The sequence below is a fragment of the Ambystoma mexicanum genome, chromosome 2q, assembly GCF_040938575.1.
Source record: "Ambystoma mexicanum isolate Mex_15411 chromosome 2q, UKY_AmexF1_1, whole genome shotgun sequence".
NCBI classification, from domain to species: Eukaryota; Metazoa; Chordata; class Amphibia; order Caudata; family Ambystomatidae; genus Ambystoma; species Ambystoma mexicanum.
The window spans coordinates 1,187,043,655-1,187,058,664 of record NC_090924.1 but is presented as its reverse complement, the minus strand read 5'-3'; the positions used below and the strand labels follow the sequence as shown (position 1 = coordinate 1,187,058,664).

Genomic DNA, 15,010 nt, shown 5'->3' with positions numbered 1-15,010 from the left:
CAACATGAACAATTGGAGAGGGGCCCATATGTGACTATTAGCATGTAAATAGTTGGTAGCAAATGAGTTTGGGGTATAAATACTTTATAGTGTGTGCATCATGGATGATGATTTCTACGTTTATATATTGAAGTTCAGCACAGTCTTCTGTGTCAGCTGTTCGTTTTAGGTCATCCCAGATGAAGAACGATAATGGGAACTTGAAAACTTGGCTAGATAAGGTCTTAAGGTCTTAAATAAGGTCTTAAATGGGGGAACAGTAGAGACATTAGTTCCTTGCCCATGTAGAGTTTTAGGCGACTCTGATCCGTAAGATCAGTTGACTTATGCCACCTTTTTATCTTGTTTTTGAAGATTATCACATTTTTATTTCAATTTCTTCAAAAATAGGTTAGTGTTTTGTTTTATTAGAGTGTTGAGGTAGAACCCCAACGAGTTATGATCAGACTTTTCTAAACTATAAAGCACAAATAGGCTCCTGGTGATATACTGGGCCCACCAAGATATCAGGCCCAGTTCAAGTCTTATTGCGTTTATATGGACTGAAACTGGCAGCCTCAGTACCTGTTTTAGAATCTTTCCTTCTAACACAACAAAAAACTTTCTGCTTGAGATGTTCATAAACTCACACCCATAGAGAACGATAGGCGAAATTTTCGCTTTATAAAAGTCAATTAGTGGAGCAAGTGAAAACGCACAGTTTGCTCTTTATCATTTTCCATAATGATAGGCAGGGGGCGATCATGTCATTTATTCGAGCCCAATCAGTTTCACTTTGCTTTTTTACTGCAATATCATAGCCCAAGTACCTAATTGAATCAACTCGCTTAATTGCAGAGTTATTCAGTTCCCACGTGAGCTCCCTACATTTCTTTGTAGTAGAAATGTCCATTACTAATATTTGAGTGAGTTTTCTTTCAGATATTTGTCTAGCCGATTCAATTATCGCTGAAGACCAGCAGGGATTTAATACATTAAGAGAAAATCATCGGCGAATGCAGTGAACCTCAGTTTCAAACATGACCACATGGGTACATATCCTCCCCACTCCTTACTGGACTTTCACAGGTCTGCCAGGTAGAAATTAAAAAGAGTGGGGCCAGCATGCAACCCTACCGTATGCCTTTTCTCAATATGATTTGGCTGGATAATGCCCCTGCAGTGTTCAGGCTTAACCTTGTAGAGTTGTTAGAATATAGAAGTTGAAGCAATACGAACAAAAATGCATATATATCCCATTACTGCAATTTAGAACACAGCTTGGAAATGTTGACATTGTCAAACACAGTTGTTAAATCAAATGCTGCAACATATAAGGAGCACCACGAGTAGGATCCAATAAATGACACACAAGCTTTCAATGCGAGCCCACTGATAATTGTGCGAACACCCTTTCTGTAACCAGTCTGCAAAGGGTTGAGTAGATTGATCTTTTTCTCCCACACCCTTAAATCTCAGTACCAGATTAGAAAAACTTTGTAATGAGTTATTAAGAAGTGAAATTGGTCTATAGCATGATGGTTCCGCATGGTTTCCCTTTTTAAAGATTGGGACCAATATTGATTCTGACCAAGCCACTAAGAACTTGTTGTCTGATGTTATATGTTTAAACAAATGGAATAATATGTCCATCCAAAGGACCAAATGTGTCCTTAAATGTTCCATTGAATTGATTACGCCATCAGGGGCCCTTGCTCTGGTGTTATTTAACTTTCTATACATTATGTCTAAATGATCAAAGGTATGAAATAAAGGTTTGAAATGTTTCTCATAAGCTCCTTCAACTGCGTGTATGTCTGTGTTATATTTGCTGAAAAAATAGTCAATCTAGTCACCCTCACTAACTCCACTCGATTATTATATATTTGCCTATTTTGTATCATTTACACCAGCTCTGATGCTGTAATATTAAGAGCTTTTTTTTGTTTATCTTTATCATCCTTCTTCATATTAAATCACCTCACTATTTTTCAAAGAGTTTTTCATAACAATTGGTTCCTGGTTTGAATAGTGCTGTCATAATTCTGCCTTGTTTGGTGAAACTGAGTTGTGTGTATTTTTGCATTTTCCTACCCTGTGGCTTTTTTAATCTTTCCAATAATTTTGGGAAATTCACTGGGGAAGTATGTTCACATTTATCGAAATCACACAGGGTGTTCCATCACTTCAAAAGGTGTAGGTTGACATCTCCTGGATTTTGAAAATGTTGAAACACCCTGTTTCCAGAATTAGACACCACCAAAATCGTTTCATACTTCAATACTCTGGTGTTAGTGAAACCTTCAACTCTCATGGCTATTTGGAGAATTGAATGATCACTTGTAATCATTTGAAAGATTTCAAGGGGTCAAATGTACTGTTGCTCAAAGTTTCTTAAGAAAATATTGTCGATAACTGATAATGCAAAGGTGTTAGGCCATGTTGGTGCGTCTTTAATGGCAACTCCATTTAATAAGTTGGTTTGTACGAATGCCCATTGTGAAAGAAATTGAGACCAGACCCTTCCATTATTTGTTGTTCCTGCCTTGTACACAGTAAGTAATGCTTTCTTCCCTTCAGAATACAAGTCTATACCAATAAGCAAGCCACCTCTGTGTCCCATGTCTACTTCTGCACCCTTGCACAATAGAGTTGGATTTATAACAAAATCCTCTGCTTGACTTACCACAAAGTAGTCATACTATGTCCTAGATATTGCAGGGACAAATAAAGATGTACATTCCAAACAATCTCTTCTTGCTGCTGTTTGTGATCCATTTATAAGGTAGCACGAGTAACTCTGATGTACTCCTGAAAAGAGATTATTCGATCCACCAACACATAATTGGCAGTAACTATTAATTATTAACTTAACTTAATCTTCCTTTGAAGGAGTAAGTCTGGAGAATTTCATAGCTACTCCTGATAACTTTTTTGTGAATCAGCCTCTTTGGAGCTCATGTTCAACTGAGCCTTAATGTTGATTAAATGAGTAAAAGCATTGTGTAAGGCATTTACTCCTTCCATTAATGTCACAGCTCATTTTCAAGCATTTGTATGGCAGAGAGGAGGGATGGAACGCAACTTGCCTTCTCCCGCCTTCCTTCCTTTTTGCCATACAAATGCTCCCGCATTAGCGCTATCATGGATTTTCATGCGGCCACAAATGCTGGTGAGTCGAATTAAACCCTGCCCCTCCATTTGCCCTGCACCTTTTCACTCTGCCATACAAATGACAAAGGTTTTGCGGTGGGTAGCCCTTTCCATTACAATGTAAATGCAACAGTTCTCCGCAAACATATTATGAATTTAATTAACATGACTCTGTTTGTGTTTATCTTATGCACAATAAAACCTGTTTCTGATTGTTGTAAAGCAATGATGTGACCGCTGCAACTTTAGGCAGCTACATATAATCTGGAAATGCAAGAGAGCATGGAATTCAGAGCTCTCTTTATAAATTGGGAATGAGGTTAGGAAAGAACCATTATTTTGGAGTTGTCAAAACTTCACATTTGTTAAGGAATGGATACGTTTCTGGGATAGAGGAACCCACAATTTAAACCATTGCTCCTTCAGATCTTGGTCACCTTGGATTTTCACTAAAATAAAATTTAAAAAAAGTATCATATATTTTACCTAGATGTTTAACACGGTTTATAACAGTGAGACCCAAAACAGTCAGGTTGGCAATATTGTGGATGTCTCATTCCAATAACAGTGGTAATTACACCACTAGTCGTAAGTGGGCAATCACTTAGGGGATCACCCCAAATTCCAGAAAAGGCAAATACTGCCATGCTCTGCTTGTTTGTTGCCAAATGAATGCTGATTTACAGGCTGTGGTAAAATTAACACAGTTTTAAACATGTTCACCAACATCCCCATCACCAAAATGCATGGGTGAGATTTAGAGAAGGTTTGCACTGGTGCAAGTGCAATTAACACCAGGGGAAACATTGTAGTAGTGTAATAGACACACTGCTTCAATACATTTTTACACCTGGCTAATAATTGGTTAAGTAGTAGTTCATTAGGGTAAACGTGTATTGAAAAGGTGTTTTTTGTACTCAGGTGATTTTTGCAAGTGCAAAGTTATTTAATAACGCTCATAGGACATAATCTCAAATAGATTTTCAATGGGATTGCACCATTGAAAAATTATTTTGTGAATCAGGCCATAATGCACAAAAAGTGTTGTTATTACCTCTCAACTAAGATCAGCGACAGGCTGGTCTCAAAAATGTCTTATCAGTTTGCAAATGCCACAATACAGATTGGCCCTTATTCAGAGAGCGTTTTCCAATGGGGTTTATGCCATAATAAAACACTTCTGTGAATTAGGCCCATTGTGTGTTATGTATTTTCATCTAACATGCGTGGATTGACAGGGAAATATTTTTATTTTTTCTTGAAGTAGAGCTACCAGAGTCCCAGAATTTGGCACTTGTTTTTTGCTGGTTTTATTATAGGATAAGTGATACATTCGTACTGCCTAAAGCATGCATTGCTTAGGCAATAAGCCCCTCGACACTTACGAGATGCTCTGGTGTTTCATAACCAAAAAATAAAAACAATTAAAAAAAATGGCCACAACATTTCTGGAAACAATATCTCTTCTCCCTTTTCACGTAGTGCCTTCTCACTTTCTATGGCGGCGTATTGCAGAGCAGGAGCGGGCACACCAAGGAACAAAAAGCAAAAGGTAAGTAGGGCAGGAGGGGAATGAAAACATGTGAAAAAGGGGGGAAAGGGAGGGGCATGGCACTTACCTTGTTCCCCGGCCGGAAAGATGGCGAACTCCAGGCCTGCGAAGGCTCAGAGCAGTGGGATCACCATCTGGTAATGCCCCCTTTCCGAGCCTCCTCATTGCCTAGTGGGCCTCCAAACCCTGTGCGCCGGGTACTAATTAAGCAATAAGCCCTGAGCCAGGGGGGCATTACTGCATATGATAATGCCCGAGGCACATTGTTACAGGCCTGAGCGACGTGAAGGACTTAACAAAGGCCCTGGTGCATTACGGGATGCAGTAATGCCAACCAAGAGAGGGGCTTATTGCTATTAGTACCCCTGCCTGTTTGACCAGGGTACTAAAAGCAGCTTTCTTCAGTTGTGAAATGCTCTGGCGTTTTGCAACTGAAAAACAAAAGAAAAAATAATGCTCACCATGGAAGTGCAAATGAAGTCTGTTCTCCCTTTCCATGGCGGCCATTGAAATGAGTAAAATAATGTAAACAAATAAGATGGCTGCCTTGGAATGGGAGAAGGGACTACACATGGTCCCTTCTCCCGTTCCATGGCTGCCGTTAAAGACATAGGGGAAAAATAAAACAAAGAAAATTTCTACCATGGAAAGGAAGAAGGGACTTCACAGATCGGAATGATCAGCCAGGAACCTGGTGAGAGGCAGCAGCGGAGGTAAGGCATTGTCAGCCGGGTAACAACCAGGTGAGGGCCAATGAGCTTTGTTGTTCCAAGCTCAATGACCCTTGCTGGTTACTAATTTGCAGAAAATGCTGATATGATATGATATGGCATTCATAACATGCCCATACACAAGTTTATCAAGGCGCGAAGAGGCAAGTGAGGGGAAACAGAGGGAAGACAGAGATAGTGAAGCTACTAGGCCAGGTGGCATTGATATTGTGCAAGTGCAGGGGAGGGGGGAAAGGGAAAAATGCGTGGAAAAAGGGGAGGAGGCAGTGCAGTACATAGGATAACAGAAAAATAAATAAAGGCAATAAATAATAGATAAAAGTGCGGCCAACTGGTGGCAAGTGCAGACATCAGGTGCCAAGTGCTAGTAAGGGCTGTAGGGATACAGAAACAGTCCACGAGTGCAAGAGTTGCCAGCGGGGCAGTGCAGGTGTGCAACTGGCAGGGAAGGGACCTGTGTTTGAGATCAGAGGGTAGACAGGTAACCAGTGCAGTTTCAGATTCAGCCAGGAGATCAGAAGGGGAGAGGAGGAAAGAAAGCAGAAGTAAAGAGGAAGGTCTTGAGGTGCTTCCGGAACTGGAGAGGGTTATCCTCAAGTTTCATTGAGGCAGGGAGGCTGTTCCAGAGGGAGGCCCCAGCAGAAGAAAGAGATCTACCACCAACTCGCTGCTTAGAGAAGCGACTAACTCTGAGGCAGTTGGAGGAGGATAAGCGAAGAGCTTGAGAATGAAGATATTTAGGAAGAGAGGTTGAAGGTATTGAGGCCCCAGGCCCCAGAAGGCCATTTGGACAATCCAGAGGGTTTTGAACTTAATCCTCGCCGCCACTGGGAGGCAGTGCAGAGATTTCAGTCCTGCATAGATACGATCCCTGGGCTTGAAGCCAAGGACAAGTCTTGCAGTCCTGTTTTGGATGAGTTTCAGAGGGCGGAGAGTAGAGACAGGCAGATTTAGAAAGAGGCTGTTGCAGGAGTCCAGCCTTGAGAGAACCAGAGCTCTGGAGACAGTGAGCTTCTGGGGGAAGGAAAGGAAAGGAAGAATACCTCTGAGGATGTGCAGCTTGTAGTGTGACTTCTTAGAGACATCAAAGATATTAGGAGAGAAACAAAGGGTGCAGTTGAAGATGACCCCGAGGTTTTTAGCCTCACAGGTGGGAGCAGGAAGAGTGCCAAGAAAGGCCAGCCAGAGAGTGACACAAAAGGAGGGAGCAGGTGTGCCGATGAGGAGAATCTCGGTCTTACTGGTATTAAGGCAGAGATCATTGGTGGCACACCACTCCTGGATGGCGGACAGACAGTCAGAGATGAGAGGAGAAGAGTTGGCAGAAGGGAGCCAGAAAATGAGTTGAGTGTCATTCGCATAGCACTGAAAGTTGGGGGAAAGAGCGGCAATGCAGTGGACAAGAAGTGCCAGGTATTGATTAAACAGCAGCAGAGTGAGGTTAGACACCTGGGGAACACCACATGTTAGAGATGGAGATAGAGGAGAGGAAGGACCCAAGTTGGACCTGGGAGGGTCGATTGGAGAGGAAGGAGGTCAGCCAAGACATGGCCTGATAGGTGATACCCAGGTTATCACGGAGACGGTTGAGCAGGATGGCATGTTTGACCGTGTCAAAGGCAGAAGAGAGATAAATTAAGATGAGGACACAGGGGGTGTTGGAGAGCAGGTCTTCACAGATGCTCAGGAGAGCATTGTCTGTGGTTCTGGCAGATCAGACTGATGGTCATGGAGACAACCAACAGATTCAGAGTGAAGATTAAGCTGGGAGATGGCCAGCTTTACAAGGAGTTTGCTTAGGAAAGGAGTGATGGACATTGGACGATAGATAGCCAGGCAGGAAGGGTCGGCAGAGGGTTTCTTAAGAAGAAGGTGCACAAGGGAGTGCTTCAGGGGGGAGGGGAAGACTCCAGTGTTGAAGGAGTGGTTGCAGAAATCAGCCAGATCAGGAGCCAGGGTGTCAATGTGGTCCTTGATGATTTTGGAGGAACAGGGGTGAACCTGTTTTGACAAGACTTTCAGAGATCAGAGATGTCTAGAAACCTCGTCTGAGGAGAACCGGGGAAAGGCAGAGAAGGAGGGAGGAGAGGTGGCTGAAAAATGGCCAGAGGAAGAGAAGGTAGTAGAGGGAGGAGGGGGAGAGGAAGAGACAGAGGACATGATGTCCTGAGTTTTAGAGATGAAATGAGAAGCCAGGGCCGTGCAGAGGGTCTGGGAGGGGACAGGAGAGGTAGAGACTGCAGCAGGATTGGCCAGCTCCTTGCAGATTTTAAAAAGTTCAGCTGAGTTGTTAGATGCTGCAGAGACACAGGCTTGGATGTGGGCTGTCTTCTTGGTGCAGACAGAGAGCCGGTATTGCCTTTCGGGAAGGCGGCAGGCCAGTTGTTCAGAGGATGTCCCGGATACACGCCATTTCCTCTCAGCCACCCTGCACTTGCATTTAAGGGTGACAAGGTCTGAGTCATACCAAGAGCTGCACTTGGCTTTGGGCTTCATGTGGATCCTCATGACAGGGGCAAGAACATCAAGAGTATTGGATATAGCTTAGTGGAGTTTGGCAAGGGCTGTGTCAGGGTGTGAGTCAGCCAAAGAAGGAGGAGTGGGTGAGAAAGTGGCGGCGAAGCCTACACTGACACACGCTTCATGGGTCGGATAACTGAGAAGGTAGGTGGCAGTGCTGGAGTTTGCTTGGCCTGAGGTGTAGAGAGGGTGAGATGGGAGGAAAGGAGAAAATCACTCCAGGAGAGAGGAGTGGTGAGAGGGATCAAAGGGGGAGGTCTGAAGAGATCAGAACATCCAGAGGGTGCCCTGTGGATTGAGTCGGGCCAGAGGGGAGAATAGAGAGTGAGAGAGAGTTGCAGAGGTCAGGAAAGAGTCCAATGGAAGGACAGGAAGCATCTGGTAGATTCTGAAGTCTCCAAGAAGGAGGAATTGAGAGGTAGAGATCAAGAGGGAAGAGGAGAGGTTTGCCCACTCAGAGAGGAAGGGGGAGATCAGACCAGGTGGCCGATAGATGGTAGCCACAGTGAGGGAAAGGCCAGGGGAGTGAGACAGCCTTCAGATGAGGCATTCAAAAGAGGAGCTGGCCACTGTAGGAATGACAGAATAAAGAATCCACTCAGGGAATATCAGGGCTACACACCTTCTGGAACGGTTGGATCGGGGCACAGAGAGGATCTTGTAGCCATCAGGAGGAGAGTGTCAAACTCGTGACAGAGCTGGCCTTGAACCATGTCTCGGTGAGACCGAGGACACCAAGGTCAAGTTCCTCCAGGAGGCGGCAGATGTCAGCGGAGTGTTTGACAGTTGAGCGAGAATTAAGGGTGGCAATATGGAGAAGGTTGTCGTCCTTGAAAGACTTCTGGGGAGGGTTACAAATCAGATGTACACCCTGCAGAGGTGTAAAAGAAGCCCAAGGGGGGCAGAAGAGGAAGGAGGACAAGGCAAGGTAGCCAAGGGGGAGACAGCAGGGGTAGGCAAGGATGCCGTGGAGGGGACAGAGGGGACAGCAGGTGAAGAAAGGAAATTGATGAGGCGCGGGAAGCGTCTATCAAAGAGGAGAAGGTTGGCTTGAGGGCCTTGGACCAATATGGTACCATTCAAGTAAACATTAATGATGACCTTAGAGAAGTGGAAGGAGGCCAAGAGGGCCTCCCACCGGGTGCCAGCATTAATGGGAGATGAGGAGAAGGGATAGAGCATAGAGACCATATGTAGATTCCATAGGTCCGGTGAGGGACCGACAAAGAGGATTTCAGTGAAAGTTTGCCTGGAGGAGGCACTGGTATAGGTGTCAGCTATAGGGAGGCCTGGGTTGGAGACCAGGATGTCCTTGTTAAACTTCTTCCTACCAGATTTAGTGAGTAGAGCAGGATAGTCGATAGAGAAGCAGTTAGAAAAGGTAGGAGAGACATTGAGCACCATAGAGTAGGTGGCAAGCGGAGAGAAGAGGGAGGGAGTGGGAAGGGGTAGGGGAGAAAACTAGGGAAGGACACAGGGCAGCTGGTGTACAGACGAGACAGAGAGAGATGGGATGAGTTGACAGTTTGGACAAGACGACGGCCGCTTAGATAATGGTAGAAACGTCTGCAAGATGAGTGCTATGCAAGGAGGCAACACAAAAGGGCACTACTTTCACAATGCACATTTTTTAAAACAGGAGAAACACACCTAAGTTTGAGAGTCCTGTAAGTGGGGAAAAAGGCCTGGTTTTCACAATGCAATTTTAAATACTTTCACAATGCAATTTAAAAACACAAAAAAACAGGAGCAACCACCCCTAAGTCTGAGAGTTTGCTAGGGCTACACTCCTCCCTTACTTAGTAGCTGCTGGCTGACGGCTGGCCACTGGCTTCCACTGCTGACACCTGCAGACATTAGCTGGAGCAGTCTCAATGGGAGCAGCATTTTTCTTTGGGGCCCTTAGCCACAGGGGCTGCCGGGCAGGGCGCTGCCCAGGGAGGGTCAGTAAGCGCAAGTTATCGGACCAATAAGGGCAGAAGGGGTGGTCTGGGAGGCTGGAGACAAAATATGTAGCACTGGTTGTATTTACAAAAAATGGCAATTCAGTGGTATTTCAAAGCCCAGTGACATACTGTGGAAAAGCAAATTAAGGACGTTTTCGAAACAATGATGGGACACTTTTCCACTTTTGTGGCATTTGCTGAATGAAGCCAATTAATGTTTTTTGTTCCCCTTTTTTCTGCAACCCAATACTATGACTAATAATAATCTAGGGTCCGAATATCTGTCTTTTTGGAAAGTGATGTTTTTATTTTTTTTAGAAACTCAAATACATCAAAGAAATCAATGACAAAAATCGTTGATTTTTTTTTTAAGTGAGCCTTTAATAGATTAATGTAGCTAATGTTTTAACTTCATCCCTCTTTCAGTTTGGAATCTGTCAAATCTGATTCACCATCCCTCGGGTAACAAGCACATTTTGATTCAGATTTAAGTGGATTTAGTATATCCGTACGGGGCAATTTACTGCATTCAACTCCAGAGACACGGGCTTTGGTGTGGGCTCTCTTCTTAGTGCAGACAGATGGCCTGCCTCCCACACCCCTTGTTGTACATCCTCTTCATCCTCATCCCTCCAAATCCCACTACCCAAACTATCATTTTGAAGCACATTTGGCAAAGACGATGGATAGAATTAGCAGCTGGATCCTGCACTAATTCATCAAAGATGTCAAAATTTGGGCCACTTTTCCGACCTTGATCTATTGAAGTACTAGGCCAGTCCGAGCCAGCGTTTAAGCACCGACCGAGTTGGGAGTGGCTATTGTTATTCAGACAGCACTTCCAGCTCTGGGGTTGGGGCGCCATTGTTGCCTTGCAGCGGATCAGCCCATACCGTGATCCGATTTCATGCGTGTGTAAAGAGGGCACGGGCTTGTCCTCTGCAAAGCTAGCGAGTCCTCCCTCAGAGCTGGCAGTGCGAGTTGAATAACAATGGCCCTCCTTCCTTCTGTTAACCTCTATGGCTGTAATAAGAGACACTGTGAAGGATGGAGGCAAACGAAACTCCATAAAAGTGTCCTTTTAAATGTTCATTAAACAGAGTTCTCTGCATGTGCATATATATCTTTTGAAAAGTACATTGCATTTTGACTTCCAATAAAACCATGCCTGTGCCAATAAACGTTTGAAAGTAGTTAATTTTCATTTGTACAATTAGACCTCTGGTAAATGAATGTCAAAGTTATGGAAACTGGGCTCCTCGAAGGATTATTTTTAGCAGGCGCGTATTGAATGCTAATGGATTTTGTTGATGTAGCACTAAGCACTATTGTTCAGAATGTAAGTGATTTGTTTACATAGCACGAAGCACTGAAGTTCAGAATGCAAGTAATTTGAGCATGCACACATGCATTGAATTACTCGTGTCACCCTAAACTGTAGGCCGCCTCTTCCGCCAGACACATATGTTTTGAGTACTATCTGTCCATGTCATTTTATTTGTGTTTGCTCTTTAAAGTTATTTAAATATATTGTCATCATTAACATTAGTAAAACATCCTGTAATTAACATTACCATTACCTGCTGTTTGTGCAACTCTTATTTCTGCCTACTTTCATATGGAGGTAATTACTGCATGGGGCAATTAGCACATGCACTAATTACCGCACTCCATGAATTCTTTAGGGACTGCAAAATCGGAAGAACAGAACGGTTTGCATAGTTTGGGATTCATGAAGATCTTTCGAGACATCCGGTAATTACTGCAGGCGCTATTAGTACATTTGTAATTTAATTGTATTGTTCATTTAATACCAGCAAGTGGTTTCTAAGCTCGGGATCTCGTTGTCTTGCTTCCAAGACAAACGTGTTACAACTGAGCTATATCCTTCCTCCCTTCTGGGAGGTGCTATTACCTGAGATGCAACCAACAACACACACACACTCATAATCATGCAATTAGAATTAGGATAGCAGCTCTTTGGATATATTATCCTGCAATGAAAACAGTCATTCAAAATTCACACACTTCTCAGGCGTAAAAGAAAAAACAATCACTTTATGTCATTCTTGAGATGTAAATTCAATTGAAACATACCCTTGTTCGCCATGGAGCAACACTGATTTCAACACCGGGGTAAATAGTTGTCCTGGAAATCTATTGAAAGACGCAGAAAATTTGAATACATTTAAAACATGAAATGCAGCATTTTTATTCCAAATGTATAGATGAGAGCAGTGTCATTTCAGATGCCGGACGAACATTAAACAGTGTGTGCAAGAATCTCAGATTAGAAGGACATATGCATCATCAATATTTTCTAAGTATGAAAAACTCACTGAACCATCTGCACCACAGCATGCACATGTGTACCCAGGACCTTGCTAGAATGTTCTTGCTGCTTCCAAGTGTAATAGCTCTCCTGACGGTGTTTGATTCACGATGTGCTATGATTTCCACTAGTTCGATCTTGTTGGTGTAATTGCAGTGTATGCGGGAGTAAGGGATCAAAAAGGAGTATAAAATAGGATTATTGAGCTGCACCAGAGCGCGCACACCATCTAAACTCAGCTATTTCCTAGGGTCTCTCAGGTATCCCAGTTCCCAACGTGGCATCTTTGCTGAAGGTCAATATTGACCTAGTTCAGGAACCGAGGTAAGCCCAAGGCTCTCTGAGGTATCCGTGTTCTGAACGGGGCATCTTTGCTGAAGGTCAATATTAACCCATTTCCTAAACCGAGGTAAGCCCAAGGCTTTCTGAGCTATCCTGGTTCTGAATGTGGCATCTTTGCAGAAGGTCAATATTTACCTAGTTCAGGAACCGAGGTAAGCCCAAGGCTCTCTGAGGTATCCTTGTTGTGAACCTGACATGTTTGCTGAAGGTCAATATTTAGGCATTTCCTAAACAGAGATAAACCCAAGGCTCTCTGAGGTGTCCTGGTTCTGAACGTGGCATCTTTGCTGAATAACCTGCAGGAGGTGCCTGGGGAGAATGAAACAGCATTGGACAAATCTAAAATTAAGCCATAGAAATATAAACACCAGCCATGTGTGCTTTTTAGCATTGCAACTATGTATTTGCATATAACGTAATGTCAGTATTTAAAGGGTGAGCACAAACAGAGGCAAAAGCCAGTGCAAATGCAAACATTGTTAAAGGTTTTATATTAATGTATTAATAGGTTGTTTTAATGGCCCATTAAAGTTTATGGCATTGGAGAAGTATTAAAGTAAATGTCAACGTTTAGACTGAAATGTGTAGTTTTACAATTCTAGGCTGGAAGGGTGATTTCGCCTGCAGCTGTCTACCCAGCCACGCAGGAGATAGCAATGTGTTTCCCTTCTGTCCTCTTATCAGCTCAAAAGGACTGATTCCTGTTTCAACACCAGGTGCCATTCGCCGAGCAAACAGACATTATTTGACTGCAATCTTTCGATCCAACCCACACGCGCTCGCCCCTCTGATTGCCTCCATTATACACCGATTTACCCTCTCAATTGTGCCATTCCCTTGTGGATAGTACAGTGCAGTTCTCTTGTGCCTTATCCCACCCTTGCACAAATATTCCTGAAACAATTTCCCAACAAATTGTGGACCATTGTCCATGAGTAAACTCTTTGGCAGCCCTTCCCTCTTAAAAACATCCTCTAGAAATCCAACCACGCTTTGGCACGTCACATCCGTCATCACCTTAAACTCTGCCCACATCGAAAATAAATCTACCAAGGCAATTAAAAACCTTCTTCGCCCCTTGCCCATATCCACAGGGCCCAGGACATCTATGGCAAGATCTTGCCAGACCCCTTTTGGTGCGCTTACTTTTCTTACTGGCTGCACCAGAGCCGACAGATTTTTTTCCAGATTTGATACAGTCACTACACTCTCCAACCGCTCTCTCAACCTCACGATCAAGACCCGGCCACCAATAGTCAGCTGTTATAATTTCCATGATTTTGTACACACCAATGTGTCATTGATGTGCAACTTTAATCAGCCTCTGCCTCAAACAGCCGGGAACACCCAACTTGTCCCAGCGATATACCAACCCATCCTTCACTGACAACTCCATCCTCACCTCCCACAGTGATCTCTCTTCACCAGACAACAATCTCTTTTCCGGCCATCCCTTCCTGACAAAACCAACAATGCATTTCCATCTTTCATCTGACTCCAACGCTTCAGCCCATTCCTCCTTCTGTATCACTCATTCCGTAGTGGCAAACACCATGTTGCGTACATCCACATGTTTTGCTTTATCATCATCATTGGCATCATCTACTCTCAGTCTGGAAGCATAATCCGCCTGCACATTATCTTTACCTGGTACTACCTCAATGTTGAATTTGAGACATTGTAGCCTAGTTACCCAACAGGCAACCCTCCTTGAGAATGTATCCAGCCCCTTACTTTCGAATATCACTTTTAAAGGTTTGTGATCAGTTCTCAGGGTAGATTCTTGACCCCATGCAACATTTTTAAGCTTCTCAATGCCCCAATGACAGGCTATGGCCTCCTTCTCTAAAACCGAATAATTTAGCTCAGCACCCATTAACATACGAGAAGCATGTATCATCACTGCCCCGGTACCATCAGCTCCCACCTGGGACATCACATCCCCAATGCCCATCTCGCTGGCAGCCAGGGAAAGGACAGTCCTCTTTATGGTGTCATACATAGCTAATGGCTCTGCCATGTCAATCTTCAGTTTAATTTCATTAAACTCTCTCTGACATTCTCTGTCCCACTAAAACTCCACTCCCTTCCTCAACAATGCCCTCAAATTAGTTACTCCATCAGCATTGTTTTCCACAAAGTGATGAGAGAATTCTATCGACCCTAGAAACAATCTCAATTCAGCTTTATTTCTCGGCACTTGCATTCTTTTGACACCATCTACCAAATCTCGTTTTGGCCTCAGGCCATCCTCAGATATCTCATGACCCAAGTACTCTACCGCTCGTGTAGAAAGAACACACTTCTCCCCTCGCAGCGTTATAGCACGATCCTTGAAAATCTTCACCACCTTCTCCACCTTCTTCTCCAATTCCTCTTCACTCCTCCCACATATAAGTACATCATCTTGAAAACACCAGACATCACTCATCCAATTTAGCAGCTTATCCATTAC

General features: G+C 43.8%; 1 protein-coding gene across 1 annotated transcript in view; it reads right to left on the bottom strand.

Annotated features, from left to right (window-relative positions):
• The window catches only part of MALRD1 (MAM and LDL receptor class A domain containing 1), a 3,359,462-nt gene that overhangs the window by 25,904 nt on the left and 3,318,548 nt on the right, over nt 1-15,010 (bottom strand). The window contains exon 43 of the mRNA XM_069646615.1: nt 11,979-12,038. Within this exon, the coding sequence (XP_069502716.1) occupies nt 11,979-12,038 (60 nt within the window). The remainder of the gene's footprint in view (nt 1-11,978; nt 12,039-15,010) is intronic.